The following is a 14,083-nucleotide window of genomic DNA, read 5'->3' as shown; positions in this document are numbered from 1 at the left end:
AATGGCAATTATAGCGTGAAGTTTTCTTTTGTAATGTCAATTATAGCGTGAAGGAATGTGAGGTAAGGTTAGTTTTGTTTACAAACATTAATTATACCATGAAGTTTTCTTTGGCAATTAGTAATGGCAATTATAGCGTGAAGCTTTCTTTTGTAATGTCAATTATAGCGTGAAGGAATGTGAGGTAAGGTTAGTTTTGTTTACAAACATTAATTATACCATGAAGTTTTCTTTGGCAATTAGTAATGGCAATTATAGCGTGAAGTTTTCTTTTGTAATGTCAATTATAGCGTGAAGGAATGTGAGGTAAGGTTAGTTTTGTTTACAAACATTAATTATACCATGAAGTATTCTTTGGCAATTAGTAATGGCAATTATAGCGTGAAGTTTTCTTTTGTAATGTCAATTATAGCGTGAAGGAATGTGAGGTAAGGTTAGTTTTGTTTACAAACATTAATTATACCATGAAGTTTTCTTTGGCAATTAGTAATGGCAATTATAGCGTGAAGTTTTCTTTTGTAATGTCAATTATAGCGTGAAGGAATGTGAGGTAAGGTTAGTTTTGTTTACAAACATTAATTATACCATGAAGTTTTCTTTGGCAATTAGTAATGGCAATTATAGCGTGAAGTTTTCTTTTGTAATGTCAATTATAGCGTGAAGGAATGTTAGGTAAGGTTAGTTTTGTTTACAAACATTAATTATACCTTGAAGTTTTCTTTGGCAATTATACTCTGTTTTTAAACCAGGAGGAGTATTTTAAATTTGTCACCAGATTGACCTTGCACGTGATTGGATGAATGCGAGGAAGGTTCACACACAGGCAATTTTGAATTTTGATTTTGAATTTGAAGGTTAGGTTATTGACAATTCGACAGTTTCGTGTCATTATTGTATTTCTTTATTATATTTTGAAATAAATACACTCATAACTTCAATGTTAATTTGTATGTTTAGTGTTGACGATAACAAACGAAAATAAATACAATAATAAGTAAAAAGTAAGTGGACGTATTTCAGCTGGAAAGGAGAATTTTACGAGCAGTTCGAAGGGGCAGCCATGGGATCTCCACTATCGCCAGTTATAGCTAATTTCTACGTGGAATTATTCGAAGAGGACGCTTTGAAGAAGAGCCAGTGGAAACCAAAACTATGGCTCCGATATGTGGATAACACGTTTGTGATATGGCAACATGGTCAAAAACGGCTCCAAGAGTTCTTGGATCACTTGAACTCTCAACATCCTATGATTAAGTTCACCATGGAAACAGAAACTGCCAAAAAACTACCTTTCCTAGATGTGTTGGTCACCAGGACGACAAATGGAGATATAGAACTTGGTGTATACCGAAAGAAGACCCATACCAACAGGTATTTACAGGCATGTTCACATCATCATCCCCAACAGAAGAGGTCCGTGATACGTACATTATTTCAGCGAGCAGCGAGACTATGTGAAGGAGAGAACTTGAAGAAGGAGCAACACTTTCTACGAGGCGTGCTGCAGAAGAATGGATACACTTCGAGGGACATCAACCAGGCCATCAAGCAGCGAAAGCAGAAAGAGGACACGGTAAGTACAAAACCACTTGGATTTATCTGTCTTCCCTATGTTTCAGGTGTAACGGAACGAATTGCTAGGCACCTCAAGAAGAACGACATCGTAGTGCGGTACGGCACGGTGAGCAAAATTCGGAACACACTCCCGATAGCCAAGGACAAACTAACTCCATTAAAAGGAGCGGGAGTCTATCGACTATCGTGTAGTTGTGGGAAGGTTTATGTTGGCCAAACTGGACGCAACGTCGAGTGCCGCATCAAGGAGCATGAGAGGGATGTAAGGCTGAAGAAGATCCAGCAGTCGGCGGTTGCGGAACATTGCCATGCAGAGGGGCACCGAATAGACTTCGAACAAACAAAGGTGCTGGCTAGGGACAACAGATACTACCAAAGACTGACAAGAGAAGCCATAGAGATTCACCGACATAAAAATAACGTCAACAGAGAGGATGGCTGGGAGCTTAGCAGAACATGGAAGATGGTGGTGAACACGAAGACCTCTTCCCGCCTCACACCGGACGCGACGCAATTAGTTATTAATTAGTTTGTAATTAGCGTTAACTGATTATTAATTAGTTTTTCCGACTTATATATAGTTACCGATTTTTTGATCTCGTCATTTCGAACCAGTTTCTGAAGAAGATTGCAACATGGCATCCGAAACGTCAAACCTTTTATTAAAAGACGCACGGCAAAACCCGAAAGCTTCTAGTGTTAGTTCTAGTTTTAGTTCTAATCTTAGTTTAAAGTAAGTTGGGTTTCTATGGAAATATATTTTAGTATATTGCATCTTAAATAAAATTCACTGTACAATTCTTTAACTGATTTAATTAAAAATATAGCGACATCTATTAAAAGTTGTTTAAATTTACTTACCAGCGACATCTAATTTGTAAAACGGAAGTTGGCTTAAAGAAAACTACAAAATAATTTCGAGTATTTTCTTTATAAAAAAAAAATAATAAAACAGGACTGCATCGGTTAAATGCGAACGAGCAGAAAAAGGAACGCAACGTCGAGTTAAACTAATTAACGAGTTCGAACAAGTTAAAATTTGGAAAACTTAATGAAACAAGCTATTCGTTACAAAAAAATGAAGCAACTAAATTAATTCGCACCCAGGCAAGAGTTTGTTAATTCGATAATTCTCCCTTAATTTGGAGTCGTTTCGTTTATTATTATTATTATTTCCATTTTTTTTTTTTGGGGTTAATTTTTACTTTTTTGTTGTAATTTATATTTTTATCGTTTCAAATTTTCCATTTTAATCCCTTTTATATGAAATTTAGTAATGTTCAGAAAACGGGGAGTGTTTTATTCCAAAAGTATGTGCTGGCGGCAAATCTAAAATAACCTAAAAAACAAAAATTATGAAATTCCTCTTGATTTTGTATTTATTTTATTGTTAAGTCATTTAACGTTTCGAACTATTTACATAGTTCATCATCAGAAATCACTATAAAAAAGAAATTTAAAAAGCAACGTCGACGAAATTATCTCCTTTATGGAAATCGTTAAAACAAATTGAACGTACAACGCATAGATTATTACAAAAACAGAAAACAAAAAGAAAAACAAAAAGGAAAACAAAAACAAAAATGTACCTTTGTCGAGTATCCCTATTGATTAATTTATCAATTCTATCGGTAAATTGTGTATATTTCCATGATCTTACAATTTTATAAATTTTTCAAATTACAAAACATTTCAACGTGTTCGTATGGACTTAGCGACTATAAGAAGGAATATCGTGACGGAACCAGTTTTTCTTTAACAATGTGTTCTACGGAAATCAATACAATTCAATTCAAATTACAAATTTAAAATTTACCAATATCTAAAATTACAATTAATTAGTAACTAATCATATATCTAATTTGTTTATTATGCCTGCATAATAACTACCTATATTTCCTGAATCTGATTTAAAATTAACTGACCTGTTAATGTTTTTGGTGATATAGATAGCTTCAATATTCTTTCTGTTGAATGTATCTCCTTCAGTGGTCAACACTTTAGGCGTATCAAAGTTAAATTTATGACGATTCTTGATTGCATGTTGGCAAAGGGCTGTTTTATTAATAATTTTGTGTTGATTAGTATCGTATTTATGCTGTTTTATACGATTATGTAATTGTTGTTTACTTTCACCTATATACACCTTATTACAGTTATTACATTCTAATTGGTATATGGTATTAATTCTGTCCGTCTTATCTATTTTGTCTTTCATATTACTCAAAATATTGGTTAATTTATTATTGTTATATTGTGCTAATTTGATTTCTTGAAATTCATATTTCTTAAAAATAGCTTTAATTTTATTGGTTATTGTCGGGATATATTTGATTTTATAGAATTTACTTATTTTATCTCTATCTGCAACACTCCGTACGTCTAATTCATTCGAATCATTCTGATATAAAGTTTCCGTATGTGGTAAGTAATCTGTGATCTTTGTTTGAGTTTGGGTTACACCCTTATTCTTGTTGTCAATACTTGCATTATTATGTTTGCTTGGTCTCATTTTTGCAATAATCTGATCTCCATTTAAGTTTGATCTTTGTTCAACATTAGCAATATTGCTCTGTTGTGTGTTTATAGGTATTGATTGTTTGACTTTATTATAATTATTGTACCAAATATTATTAATTAATGTTCTTGGGTATGCATTTTCTAAAAGGATATTATATATTTTGGTCTTTATTTCTTTCATGTATATATCATCAGTTAAAATAATAGCTCGACGGATTAAATTATTAATAGTATTTATTATCTGAGTTCTTGGATGATTACTTAAATAATGAAGAGTTCTATTGCTACTGATGTCTTTTTTATACCAAGATGTGTATATCTTATTGTGTAAGATTGTATTAAGATAATAAATACTATTAATAATTTAATCCGTCGAGCTATTATTTTAACTGATGATATATACATGAAAGAAATAAAGACCAAAATATATAATATCCTTTTAGAAAATGCATACCCAAGAACATTAATTAATAATATTTGGTACAATAATTATAATAAAGTCAAACAATCAATACCTATAAACACACAACAGAGCAATATTGCTAATGTTGAACAAAGATCAAACTTAAATGGAGATCAGATTATTGCAAAAATGAGACCAAGCAAACATAATAATGCAAGTATTGACAACAAGAATAAGGGTGTAACCCAAACTCAAACAAAGATCACAGATTACTTACCACATACGGAAACTTTATATCAGAATGATTCGAATGAATTAGACGTACGGAGTGTTGCAGATAGAGATAAAATAAGTAAATTCTATAAAATCAAATATATCCCGACAATAACCAATAAAATTAAAGCTATTTTTAAGAAATATGAATTTCAAGAAATCAAATTAGCACAATATAACAATAATAAATTAACCAATATTTTGAGTAATATGAAAGACAAAATAGATAAGACGGACAGAATTAATACCATATACCAATTAGAATGTAATAACTGTAATAAGGTGTATATAGGTGAAAGTAAACAACAATTACATAATCGTATAAAACAGCATAAATACGATACTAATCAACACAAAATTATTAATAAAACAGCCCTTTGCCAACATGCAATCAAGAATCGTCATAAATTTAACTTTGATACGCCTAAAGTGTTGACCACTGAAGGAGATACATTCAACAGAAAGAATATTGAAGCTATCTATATCACCAAAAACATTAACAGGTCAGTTAATTTTAAATCAGATTCAGGAAATATAGGTAGTTATTATGCAGGCATAATAAACAAATTAGATATATGATTAGTTACTAATTAATTGTAATTTTAGATATTGGTAAATTTTAAATTTGTAATTTGAATTGAATTGTATTGATTTCCGTAGAACACATTGTTAAAGAAAAACTGGTTCCGTCACGATATTCCTTCTTATAGTCGCTAAGTCCATACGAACACGTTGAAATGTTTTGTAATTTGAAAAATTTATAAAATTGTAAGATCATGGAAATATACACAATTTACCGATAGAATTGATAAATTAATCAATAGGGATACTCGACAAAGGTACATTTTTGTTTTTGTTTTCCTTTTTGTTTTTCTTTTTGTTTTCTGTTTTTGTAATAATCTATGCGTTGTACGTTCAATTTGTTTTAACGATTTCCATAAAGGAGATAATTTCGTCGACGTTGCTTTTTAAATTTCTTTTTTATAGTGATTTCTGATGATGAACTATGTAAATAGTTCGAAACGTTAAATGACTTAACAATAAAATAAATACAAAATCAAGAGGAATTTCATGTATTTGGATTTTAATCATTAAAGAATAACCAATCCTCTTTAATCAATTAATATATTATAATTACAAAAATTATGTTTTAGATTAAAATTTCCTCGTTGCAATTTCTTCACCTATTTTTTTTTATTTATTAGTTTTTTAAAGCAAATAATTTATTTTATCCTTCCTTAAACATAATTGTTCCGACCCCAAATACGCAGAATGTCTAATTCCGAAAGAATGTTTAGGCGCGTGTCTTAAATGCGAAGTAACCTATATTATAATGTTAGTAAATATGTTTGCAAACGATTTTGTTAAGAAAGTATTGTTGCGATTTACTTTTTCTGGGCAATATTCTCCAGGTCCTGGTTTTTTACTTGAATCCGATGGCAAATTATAACGGGCGCTTATAGTATAAGCCGGGGAATGTTGTTTATAATGTTCAGGATCGACGTTGTTATAAGTTCCAGGACCAGGCACTTTTATCCTATCATCAGTTTGCTCCTTGTGTCTCCCAGAAATTGTATACGCAGGAGTTGACTTTTTATCACCAACAACCGGGGGTATATTATAAACGTTAGGAGCTAAAATAAAAACAATAAAAAAAATTAAATTAATAATAACATAACAATATTTTTTTAATTCAAGTCCCGTTAATTTTTTGTATTATTTTTTATAACTAACCAGGTGTATTTAAAGGTTTTTCCCCTTCTGTTTTTAACCCAAAACTGTATTGAGGTAACGCTTCGTGTAATAATTTATCGGCCTTGTCAACAGCGTAAATATTAGGGGCTATAAGTAAATAAAAATACCCAAAAAAAATTGTGGTGTTATGTTTTTTTTTTGTGTAACTAACCGGGTGTATCTAAAGGTTTCTCTGTATTAACCCTTATCCCAAAGCTGTGTTTTGGTGATGAGTCGTGCGTGACTTTGTCCCCCTTATTAACATTGTACACGTTCGGTGCTGGAAAAAAATTGTGCATAAAGAAATTAAACCTTTGTTGTAAGATTAATTGATGTTAGTGTTAAAAAGGTAAAATAATAAAAGTGAATGTATAAAATGTAAATAACTAACCAGGTGTATCAAAAGGTTTTTCCAAGTTGGTTCTCGCTCCGAAGCTGTGCATTGGTGAGTGTTCGTGTAATAATTTATCTGAGACATCTATCTTGTATACGTTTGGTGCTGAAAAATTTTGATTTGTGGTAATAAAAAATAAATTGCAATAAGAATGTGTTAAAATTAAAAGTTAATATTTTTTAAACACAAACCAGGTGTCTCACTGGGTTTTTCAACATTAGTTTTTACTCCAAAAGAGATTTTTGGCGCTGAATCGTGAAGAATTTTATCCGCTTTCTCTATCTTGTACACATTTGGAGCTATACAAATTAAATTGTTCGTAAGCTAAATGTTGTTTAAATGCGTTAGTTTAGTCACTTTTTAGTTGAAACTAACCGGGTGTATCGAGAGGTTTTCCGGTGTTCGTCCTCAATCCGAATGTGTGCATTGGTGAGTGTTCGTGTAAAACTTTGTCGGCTATTTCCACTTTGTATACATTCGGAGCTACAAATATGAAATGTTTCTATTATCTGATTTTATATAAAGGTTAAAATAACTAACCAGGTGTATCAAATGGTTTTGCTAAATTTAATCGCGATCCAAATGTAATCATTGGTGAGGTTTCGTGTAAAACTTTATCCGCTTTATCTACGTTATATACATTCGGTGCTAGATTTAAAGAAATTTAATTACAAAAAAAATTAATTTAGTGCTATTTATTACTAACCAGGTGTATCTAGAGGTTTTTCTAAATTAACTCGAGCTCCGAACGAATGTTGTGGTGCGTTGTGCATAACTTTATCGGCATTTTCAATGTGATAAACGTTTGGTCCTAATTATTAATGAGAAATAATAATTTGGGGTTAATGAATATTTTAATTTGAACTAACCGGGTGTTTTTGTTGTTGTTAACTTTTGATTAATCCTTAACCCAAAGGAATATCGAGGTGAATTACTCTTCAAATTAATGTTATAACTATTAGGAGCTAAATTAATCAATTGATTAAAAAATTAATAAATATATACAGGGTGTCCCGTTAAGCGTACTGTATCTCTAGAACGGTAAGGCCAAGAGGTACATTTTAATATCTCCTAGACCATTCAACCGATTTGAATGTTTTCGGTGTTGTTTGAAAAAGCATTTTATGCTCTTTTTAAAGATATTTTCAGTAAGACCGTCTGCTTTAAAACAAATGAGCTAGAGGACGTTATCTGCAGCGATTACATATTTTTGTGATTTTTGAAGAAAACTTAAATGGAACGATACTATTTACTTCACAGACCCTTAGTCACCTTAAAATTTGCTAAATTTTAGTGAAAACCGCATCTCGATATCGCCACCCGTTCTCGAGTTATAGAAGAAAATGTTAAAAACTTGAGTGTCATCAATCGGATCCAGTTACCTCATCGAGAAAAACAAATCACATTATCATGGTAACTGTAAACATGTCATTTACTAACGCAGAAGCGTATGATGATTTATTTTCAATGTTTCGAATACGATGCAACTGCATGGCAAAAATGTGCAATGCAATTACGACAAAGAAAGACATTTTTCTCTAGAAGTGTTTTTAAGATTACGGAAAACTGGCAACGTGTAGCCCATTCAGACGTCTCTATGAATTCGTAAATCAGAGTTCTCAAGAGAATAATATCTCCACCACGCTGTTTTACATCAGGCCTTAACAGATACCGATTATGATAACAGACTGAACTATTACCATTGACTTTTAAATATGATTTGGGCAAATCCAAACCTTTTATCACAAATGCTATGGATGCATGAAGCATCTGTCCACAAGCTGATGTAAACTTGCATAATATGCATTCTTGGTTCGAGCAAAACCCACATTGCTTTCACCCCTTTATCTATTGGGTAGACTAAACGACCTGACTTTTCAAGAAAAACCAATAACCAGGGAAAATATGACAAAACACTAAATACCAGTAAAAACGTGTCCAGAGAAGAGACTTAGCAGCACTTTTTTTTCGTCGAAACTAGATTAAATAAATGCATCGAGGTTTATGTAAGACATTTCGAACATTAGTGAGCTATTTTTGCCAAAAATTTAAGTTATTCTAAGTGATTCCGTTTATTTTGTTTTATTATCATTGTTGATGTTTCATTGATCCGTTGGCTTTTCAACACGCCTCAAAAGTAGTTTTGAAGCAGTTCTAAGCTTGGATAAAGTGTGGAGGAAGGTTCTAGATTGTTTCCTAAGGTAACTTGATCCGATTAAGATATACGAATTTTTAACATTTTCTTTTATAATTCGAGAATGGATGCAGATATCGAGATGCGGTTTTCACTAATATTTAGCAAATTTTATGGTGATTAACGGTCTGTGAAGTAAATAGTACCGTTCCATTTAACTTTTTTTCAAAAATCACAAAATTATGTAACCGCTGCAGATAACGCCCTCTAGCTTATTTGTTTTAAACCAAGCGGTCTTACTGAAAATATCTTTTAAAAGAGCATGAAATGCTCTTTCAAACAAGACCAAAAATATTCAAATCGGTTGAATGGTCCAGGAGATATTAAAATGTAAACATTTGAAAACGCATTGGCCTCCCCCTCCCTTATTATGACAGATATGAAAAATATTGCAAAACAAAAGCGATGCGGTATTATCCAAGCTACTAAATGATGTTGTCAAAGTTATAGCTCATCGTCTAACTTTCTGAGATAGCGGGAATTTTATGTTTCCCTATGGCAGTTACGCCCCCTAGCGGTCGAATTACGAACTTCAAAATAATTTCCAGCTATTTCTCTTGCCCACTTTGCTTATAAAGATTTTTTTCCCAAACCTCTAGGCCTTACCGTTGTTGAGATACAGCCGCTCCGTACGCTTAACGGGACACCCTGTACAGAGTGTAACAAAAAGTCAGAAATACCCTATTTGTTTTGATTCAATTACACCTACGTTTCAGAAATTATCTCTTATGTTGAATTAAAGTTGTAAAGAATTCTAAAAATATTTTCCCTATAAATAATATTTCAGAAACGTAGGGGCAATGGAACCAAGAAAAAGAAGGTGTTGCTGACTTTTTGATGGGCACTATATAATAATTAAAATTAATAACCAACCGGGAGTGTTTGAATTATTATTTATTGGAGTTCGTCTACCAAAAGAATATCTTGGAGAATCATTTAGTTCCTTAACCTTATTGTAAAAATACCTGTTAGGCCCTTTTTAATACCCAAAAATAAATTAAAGAAAGAATTATTAAAAATAATTGTTGTGTATTAATACCTGGCGTATCAACTGGTTTTTCAACATTTGTTTTTAACCCAAATGTATATTTAGGAGCGGCATCTTTAATAGCTTTCTCAGCTTTATCAGGATCGTAATCGCCTGGAGCCGGAAAATTATCAATTTTTTGTTCTTTAGGTCTACTATGTAAACTTAAAGCCGGTGGTGTATCTTTTCCTTTAGCGCTAAGTCCTGTAACATTATATTGTCCGGGTCCCGGACCGACTCTTTCCACTTTTCCATTATGCCTGGCTCCAAAACTGAATGCGGGAGCTCTTCCCGATTTTGATTCAAACGTTTTCTTGCCTATGAATAAGAAAACATTAATTAAAATTAATAAGAGTTGAATATGTAAATGTGTAATAACGGGATAACTTTCTAATTCTTATTTATTAAGTTATTATGAAGGTAATTTGTGTGGGTTCGTACCTATATATGTTGGCAGTGACACGGCAGCTGGTCCAGGCCCACTGAATTCTGCAGCAATTGGACCACGTCTCTTCGTAGGTGTCCAAGGTCTTTGTTGGAAACCGCCCATTATTATGTATTATTTTATTCCTAGAATTTTAAAAAATTATTAATCTAGGTCACAATATGTTAAAGAAATTCCTGAAATAATTGAGATATGAGTTCAAAAAAAAGTTAATGACTTATTTTTCAACGATAAGAAACGATTCATTTAATAGAAATGCATAAAAATTAAGAGCATTGATAAATTTGTTCTAAGAATAAATATTGATCGAAAAGTTTGCTTTAATATCATGAAACGATATCCTGAAACCTGAAAGCTCGCGTCAATTCGTACCTGGTACTCAACATCTAAAATTATTCTTTATTTATATTGTAAATAATCTCGAAATGAATGTAATCAAAATTTATGTATAAATAAAGCTAATCAAGCAATTGAATTTAATGCACAGGTTTATTTTTAAACGTTGCTCATCAAAATACATAACGCCTGGTAATTTTGCAATAACATTAACAGTTCTAAGTTGATTTATTTTTAGAAATGACTACTTATAGGTAAAAGTTATTGACCATAAATAAGATACTATTCAAGGTGATGATATAATTAAACAAATTTGCATGAAAACTAAGTGATTTTAAAAAACTTGTACGTTCTTCGCCGGTATAACAGGAAATTATTGATATTTTCAAAAATTTTCCCCCGAAATGGAATTTAAATGAATCTATACTCACCGGAATTATTAAAAGGGATATCCAAGTAAATGTGTGTTATTTATTTTCACTGATTCGGTACCACGACCGTCGTCTCGATGCGAAAAGCAATAATAGTTGTCGTTGAAGCAAGTTTCGCGTTTTCGTTCTGTTGGAAAATTGATCGGACCTGCGCAGTTTATGTTGTTACAGGAAAGCAATGGCCATCTACAGTTCAAACGCCTACACCTTTAAAGCGGAAATCCATAACAGAAAACCCTCTTAATAATAGGAAACCTTTAAAATTACATTCTCATTTAATAAATTAAAAAAGTCATAACGTCGGCATTTATAGCAGCGAAGGAAACATTTTTGGTGAGTTAATATTGGATTTAATTTGCTTCAAAATGGTTTTTATTTCATGGCGATATCTCAATACGTTCGTGAGATACCGCGTTTTAAATTACATTTTTATCAACGCAGAATTGAATTAAAATAAAGAATTTTAAAAGCGTAAGAAATATTTTTTGTGTATTGATACTGGATTAAATTTGCAATAAATGCTTTTTAAATCATCTTGATATCTTAATTGTTTATTGATATATATTAGATTAACCCTTTGTGTCCCAAGAAGTCAAACATTTTGAAACTTTGTGACAGAATCCCCCTATTTTCGCATAGCCTAAGTGTCAAAAAAGATGGTAATTCAAAAATTCCTGGAAACCGTGTTTATTGAAATTAAGAAATAAAACTTATTTTAAATTGAAGCTTGAAGCTTTCTGTTTAAATCGATGTATAACAATCGATGGGTTGAATTAAAAAAATATTGAGAAAAAGAGTATTGAGTTAAAACTAACATTTTGTATAACCTAAAAGTGTCAAAAAAGATGCTAATTTAAAAATTCCTGGAAGCCGTATTTATTGAAATTAAAGAATGAGACTTATTCTAAATTAAAGCTCAAAGCTTTCTTTTTAGAATGATGTATAATAATTGTTGGGTTGAATTGGAAAAATATTGACAAAAAACATGTTGAAATAAAACTTATATTATCGTATAACCTAAGAGTGTCAAAAAAGATGCTATTTTAAAAATTCCTGTAAGCGGTATTTATTGAAGTTAAGGAATGAAACTTATTTTAAATTAAAGCTCAAAGTTTTCGCTTTAAAATGATGTATAATAATTGTTGGGTTAGATTGGAAAAATATTTTAAAAAAATGTTGAAACAAAACTTACATTTTCGTATAACCTAAAAGTGTCAAAAAAGATGCTAATTTAAAAATTCCTGGAAGCCGTATTTATTGAAATTAAGGAATGAAACTTATTTTAAATTAAAGCTCAAAGCTTTCTCTTGAAAATGATGTATAATAATTGTTGGGTTGGATTGGAAAAATACAGAGAAAAAAAATTTTGAAACAAAACTTACATTTTCGAATAACGTAAAAATGTTAAAAAGATGCTAATTTAAAAATTCCTGTAAGCCGTATTTATTGAAATTAAGGAATGAAACTTATTTTAAATTAAAGCTCAATGCTTTCTCTTTAAAATGATGTATAATAATTGTTGGGTTGGATTGGAAAAATATTGAGAAAAAAAATGTTGAAACAAAACTTACATTTTCGTATAACCTAAAAGTGTCAAAAAAGATGCTAATTTAAAAATTCCTGGAAGCCGTATTTATTGAAATTAAGGAATGAAACTTATTTTAAATTAAAGCTCAAAGCATTCTCTTGAAAATGATGTATAATAATTGTTGGGTTGGATTGGAAAAATATAGAGAAAAAAATTTTGAAACAAAACTTACATTTTCGAATAACCTAAAAATGTTAAAAAGATGCTAATTTAAAAATTCCTGTAAGCCGTATTTATTGAAATTAAGGAATGAAACTTATTTTAAATTAAAGCTCAAAGCTTTCTCTTTAAAATGATGTATAATAATTGTTGGGTTGGATTGGAAAAATATAGAGAAAAAAAAAGTTGAAATAAAACTTACATTTTCGTATAACCTAAAAGTGTCAAAAAAGATGCTAATTTAAAAATTCCTGGAAGCCGTATTTATTGAAATTAAGGAATGAAACTTATTTTAAATTAAAGCTCAAAGCTTTCTCTTTAAAATGATGTATAATAATTGTTGGCTTGGATTGGAAAAATATAGAGAAAAAGAATTTTGAAACAAAACTTACATTTTCGAATAACCTAAAAATGTTAAAAAGATGCTAATTTAAAAATTCCTGTAAGCCGTATTTATTGAAATTAAGGAATGAAACTTATTTTAAATTAAAGCTCAAAGCTTTCTCTTTAAAATGATGTATAATAATTGTTGGGTTGGATTGGAAAAATATAGAGAAAAAAAAAGTTGAAATAAAACTTACATTTTCGTATAACGTAAGTGTCAAAAAAGATGCTATTTTAAAAATTCTTAGAAACCATGTTTATTGAAATTAAGGAATGAGACTTATTTTAAATTTAAGCTCAATGTTTTCTTTTTAAAATGATCTGTAATAATCACACCTAATAACCATTTATCAAAGAAATACCTTCTTGAACAACAAAATTCAACAGCATCACTTTTCACTAAACTTCTAACCTCACATCTGGATGAATAAGTTTAAGGTGTACCTAAAAATCCTACAGTACAGATTGCGACGTTTTTTATACAGATTATTTCTTGTATACACTTGTATAGTAGAAAGTACCAACAGCTTTAAATGCGCCGAATAGATAACTACAGTTTAAAATGAGTGTTTAAAATTACGGGTATTAAATTAAGGGTTAATTATAGATTGAAGTAAATG

The 14,083-nt window shown here is 30.7% G+C and overlaps 1 protein-coding gene and 2 long non-coding RNA genes across 9 annotated transcripts; 1 reads left to right on the top strand and 2 right to left on the bottom strand.

Annotated features, from left to right (window-relative positions):
* Positions 1-2,487: 2,487 nt before the first annotated feature.
* Positions 2,488-11,520, bottom strand: LOC111414535 (uncharacterized). 6 transcript variants are annotated; one of them, XM_071199738.1, is made up of 15 exons: positions 11,333-11,518; positions 10,562-10,690; positions 10,133-10,438; positions 9,967-10,068; positions 7,769-7,864; positions 7,606-7,710; positions 7,440-7,547; positions 7,275-7,382; positions 7,091-7,198; positions 6,897-7,004; positions 6,678-6,785; positions 6,506-6,613; positions 6,161-6,405; positions 5,956-6,094; positions 2,736-2,914 (listed from the first exon to the last, which is right to left on the bottom strand). In XM_071199738.1, exons 2-14 carry the CDS (start codon positions 10,668-10,670, stop codon positions 5,981-5,983), a joined length of 1,725 nt encoding a protein of 574 aa, XP_071055839.1. In that variant the 5' UTR covers positions 10,671-10,690; positions 11,333-11,518; the 3' UTR covers positions 2,736-2,914; positions 5,956-5,980. The 6 variants fall into 6 exon arrangements, with proteins under 6 accessions (XP_022901669.2, XP_022901674.2, XP_071055839.1 ...); XM_023045901.2 differs by lacking the exon at positions 5,956-6,094 and having other exon boundaries at positions 2,488-2,914; positions 11,333-11,506; XM_071199739.1 differs by lacking the exon at positions 7,091-7,198 and having other exon boundaries at positions 11,333-11,520.
* Positions 2,921-4,418, bottom strand: LOC139431669 (uncharacterized). The gene is made up of 3 exons (XR_011641723.1): positions 3,501-4,418; positions 3,165-3,397; positions 2,921-3,016 (listed from the first exon to the last, which is right to left on the bottom strand). It is a non-coding gene; the product is annotated as an uncharacterized lncRNA (long non-coding RNA).
* LOC139431668 (uncharacterized) lies at positions 4,496-5,887 on the top strand. Of its 2 annotated transcripts, XR_011641722.1 has the most exons (3): positions 4,496-5,274; positions 5,378-5,610; positions 5,759-5,887. It is a non-coding gene; the product is annotated as an uncharacterized lncRNA (long non-coding RNA). The 2 variants fall into 2 exon arrangements; XR_011641721.1 differs by having other exon boundaries at positions 5,378-5,887.
* Positions 11,521-14,083: the final 2,563 nt, after the last annotated feature.

The sequence above is a fragment of the Onthophagus taurus genome, chromosome 11 (genome assembly GCF_036711975.1).
Source record: "Onthophagus taurus isolate NC chromosome 11, IU_Otau_3.0, whole genome shotgun sequence".
Taxonomy (NCBI): domain Eukaryota; kingdom Metazoa; phylum Arthropoda; class Insecta; order Coleoptera; family Scarabaeidae; genus Onthophagus; species Onthophagus taurus.
The sequence above is the reverse complement of the archived record's forward strand: the minus strand, read 5'-3'. Positions and strand labels throughout refer to the sequence as shown.

Excerpts from the sequence above, each read along its gene's own strand:
- LOC111414535 (XM_071199738.1), bottom strand. The coding sequence starts at position 10,670 with ATGGGCGGTTTCCAACAAAGACCTTGGACACCTACGAAGAGACGTGGT. Across the intron at positions 7,383-7,439 it reads AAAACCATTTGATACACCTG|CTCCGAATGTATACAAAGTG; the intron begins GTTAGTTATTTT and ends TCATATTTGTAG. Across the intron at positions 7,005-7,090 it reads AAAACCCAGTGAGACACCTG|CACCAAACGTATACAAGATA; the intron begins GTTTGTGTTTAA and ends AAAATTTTTCAG.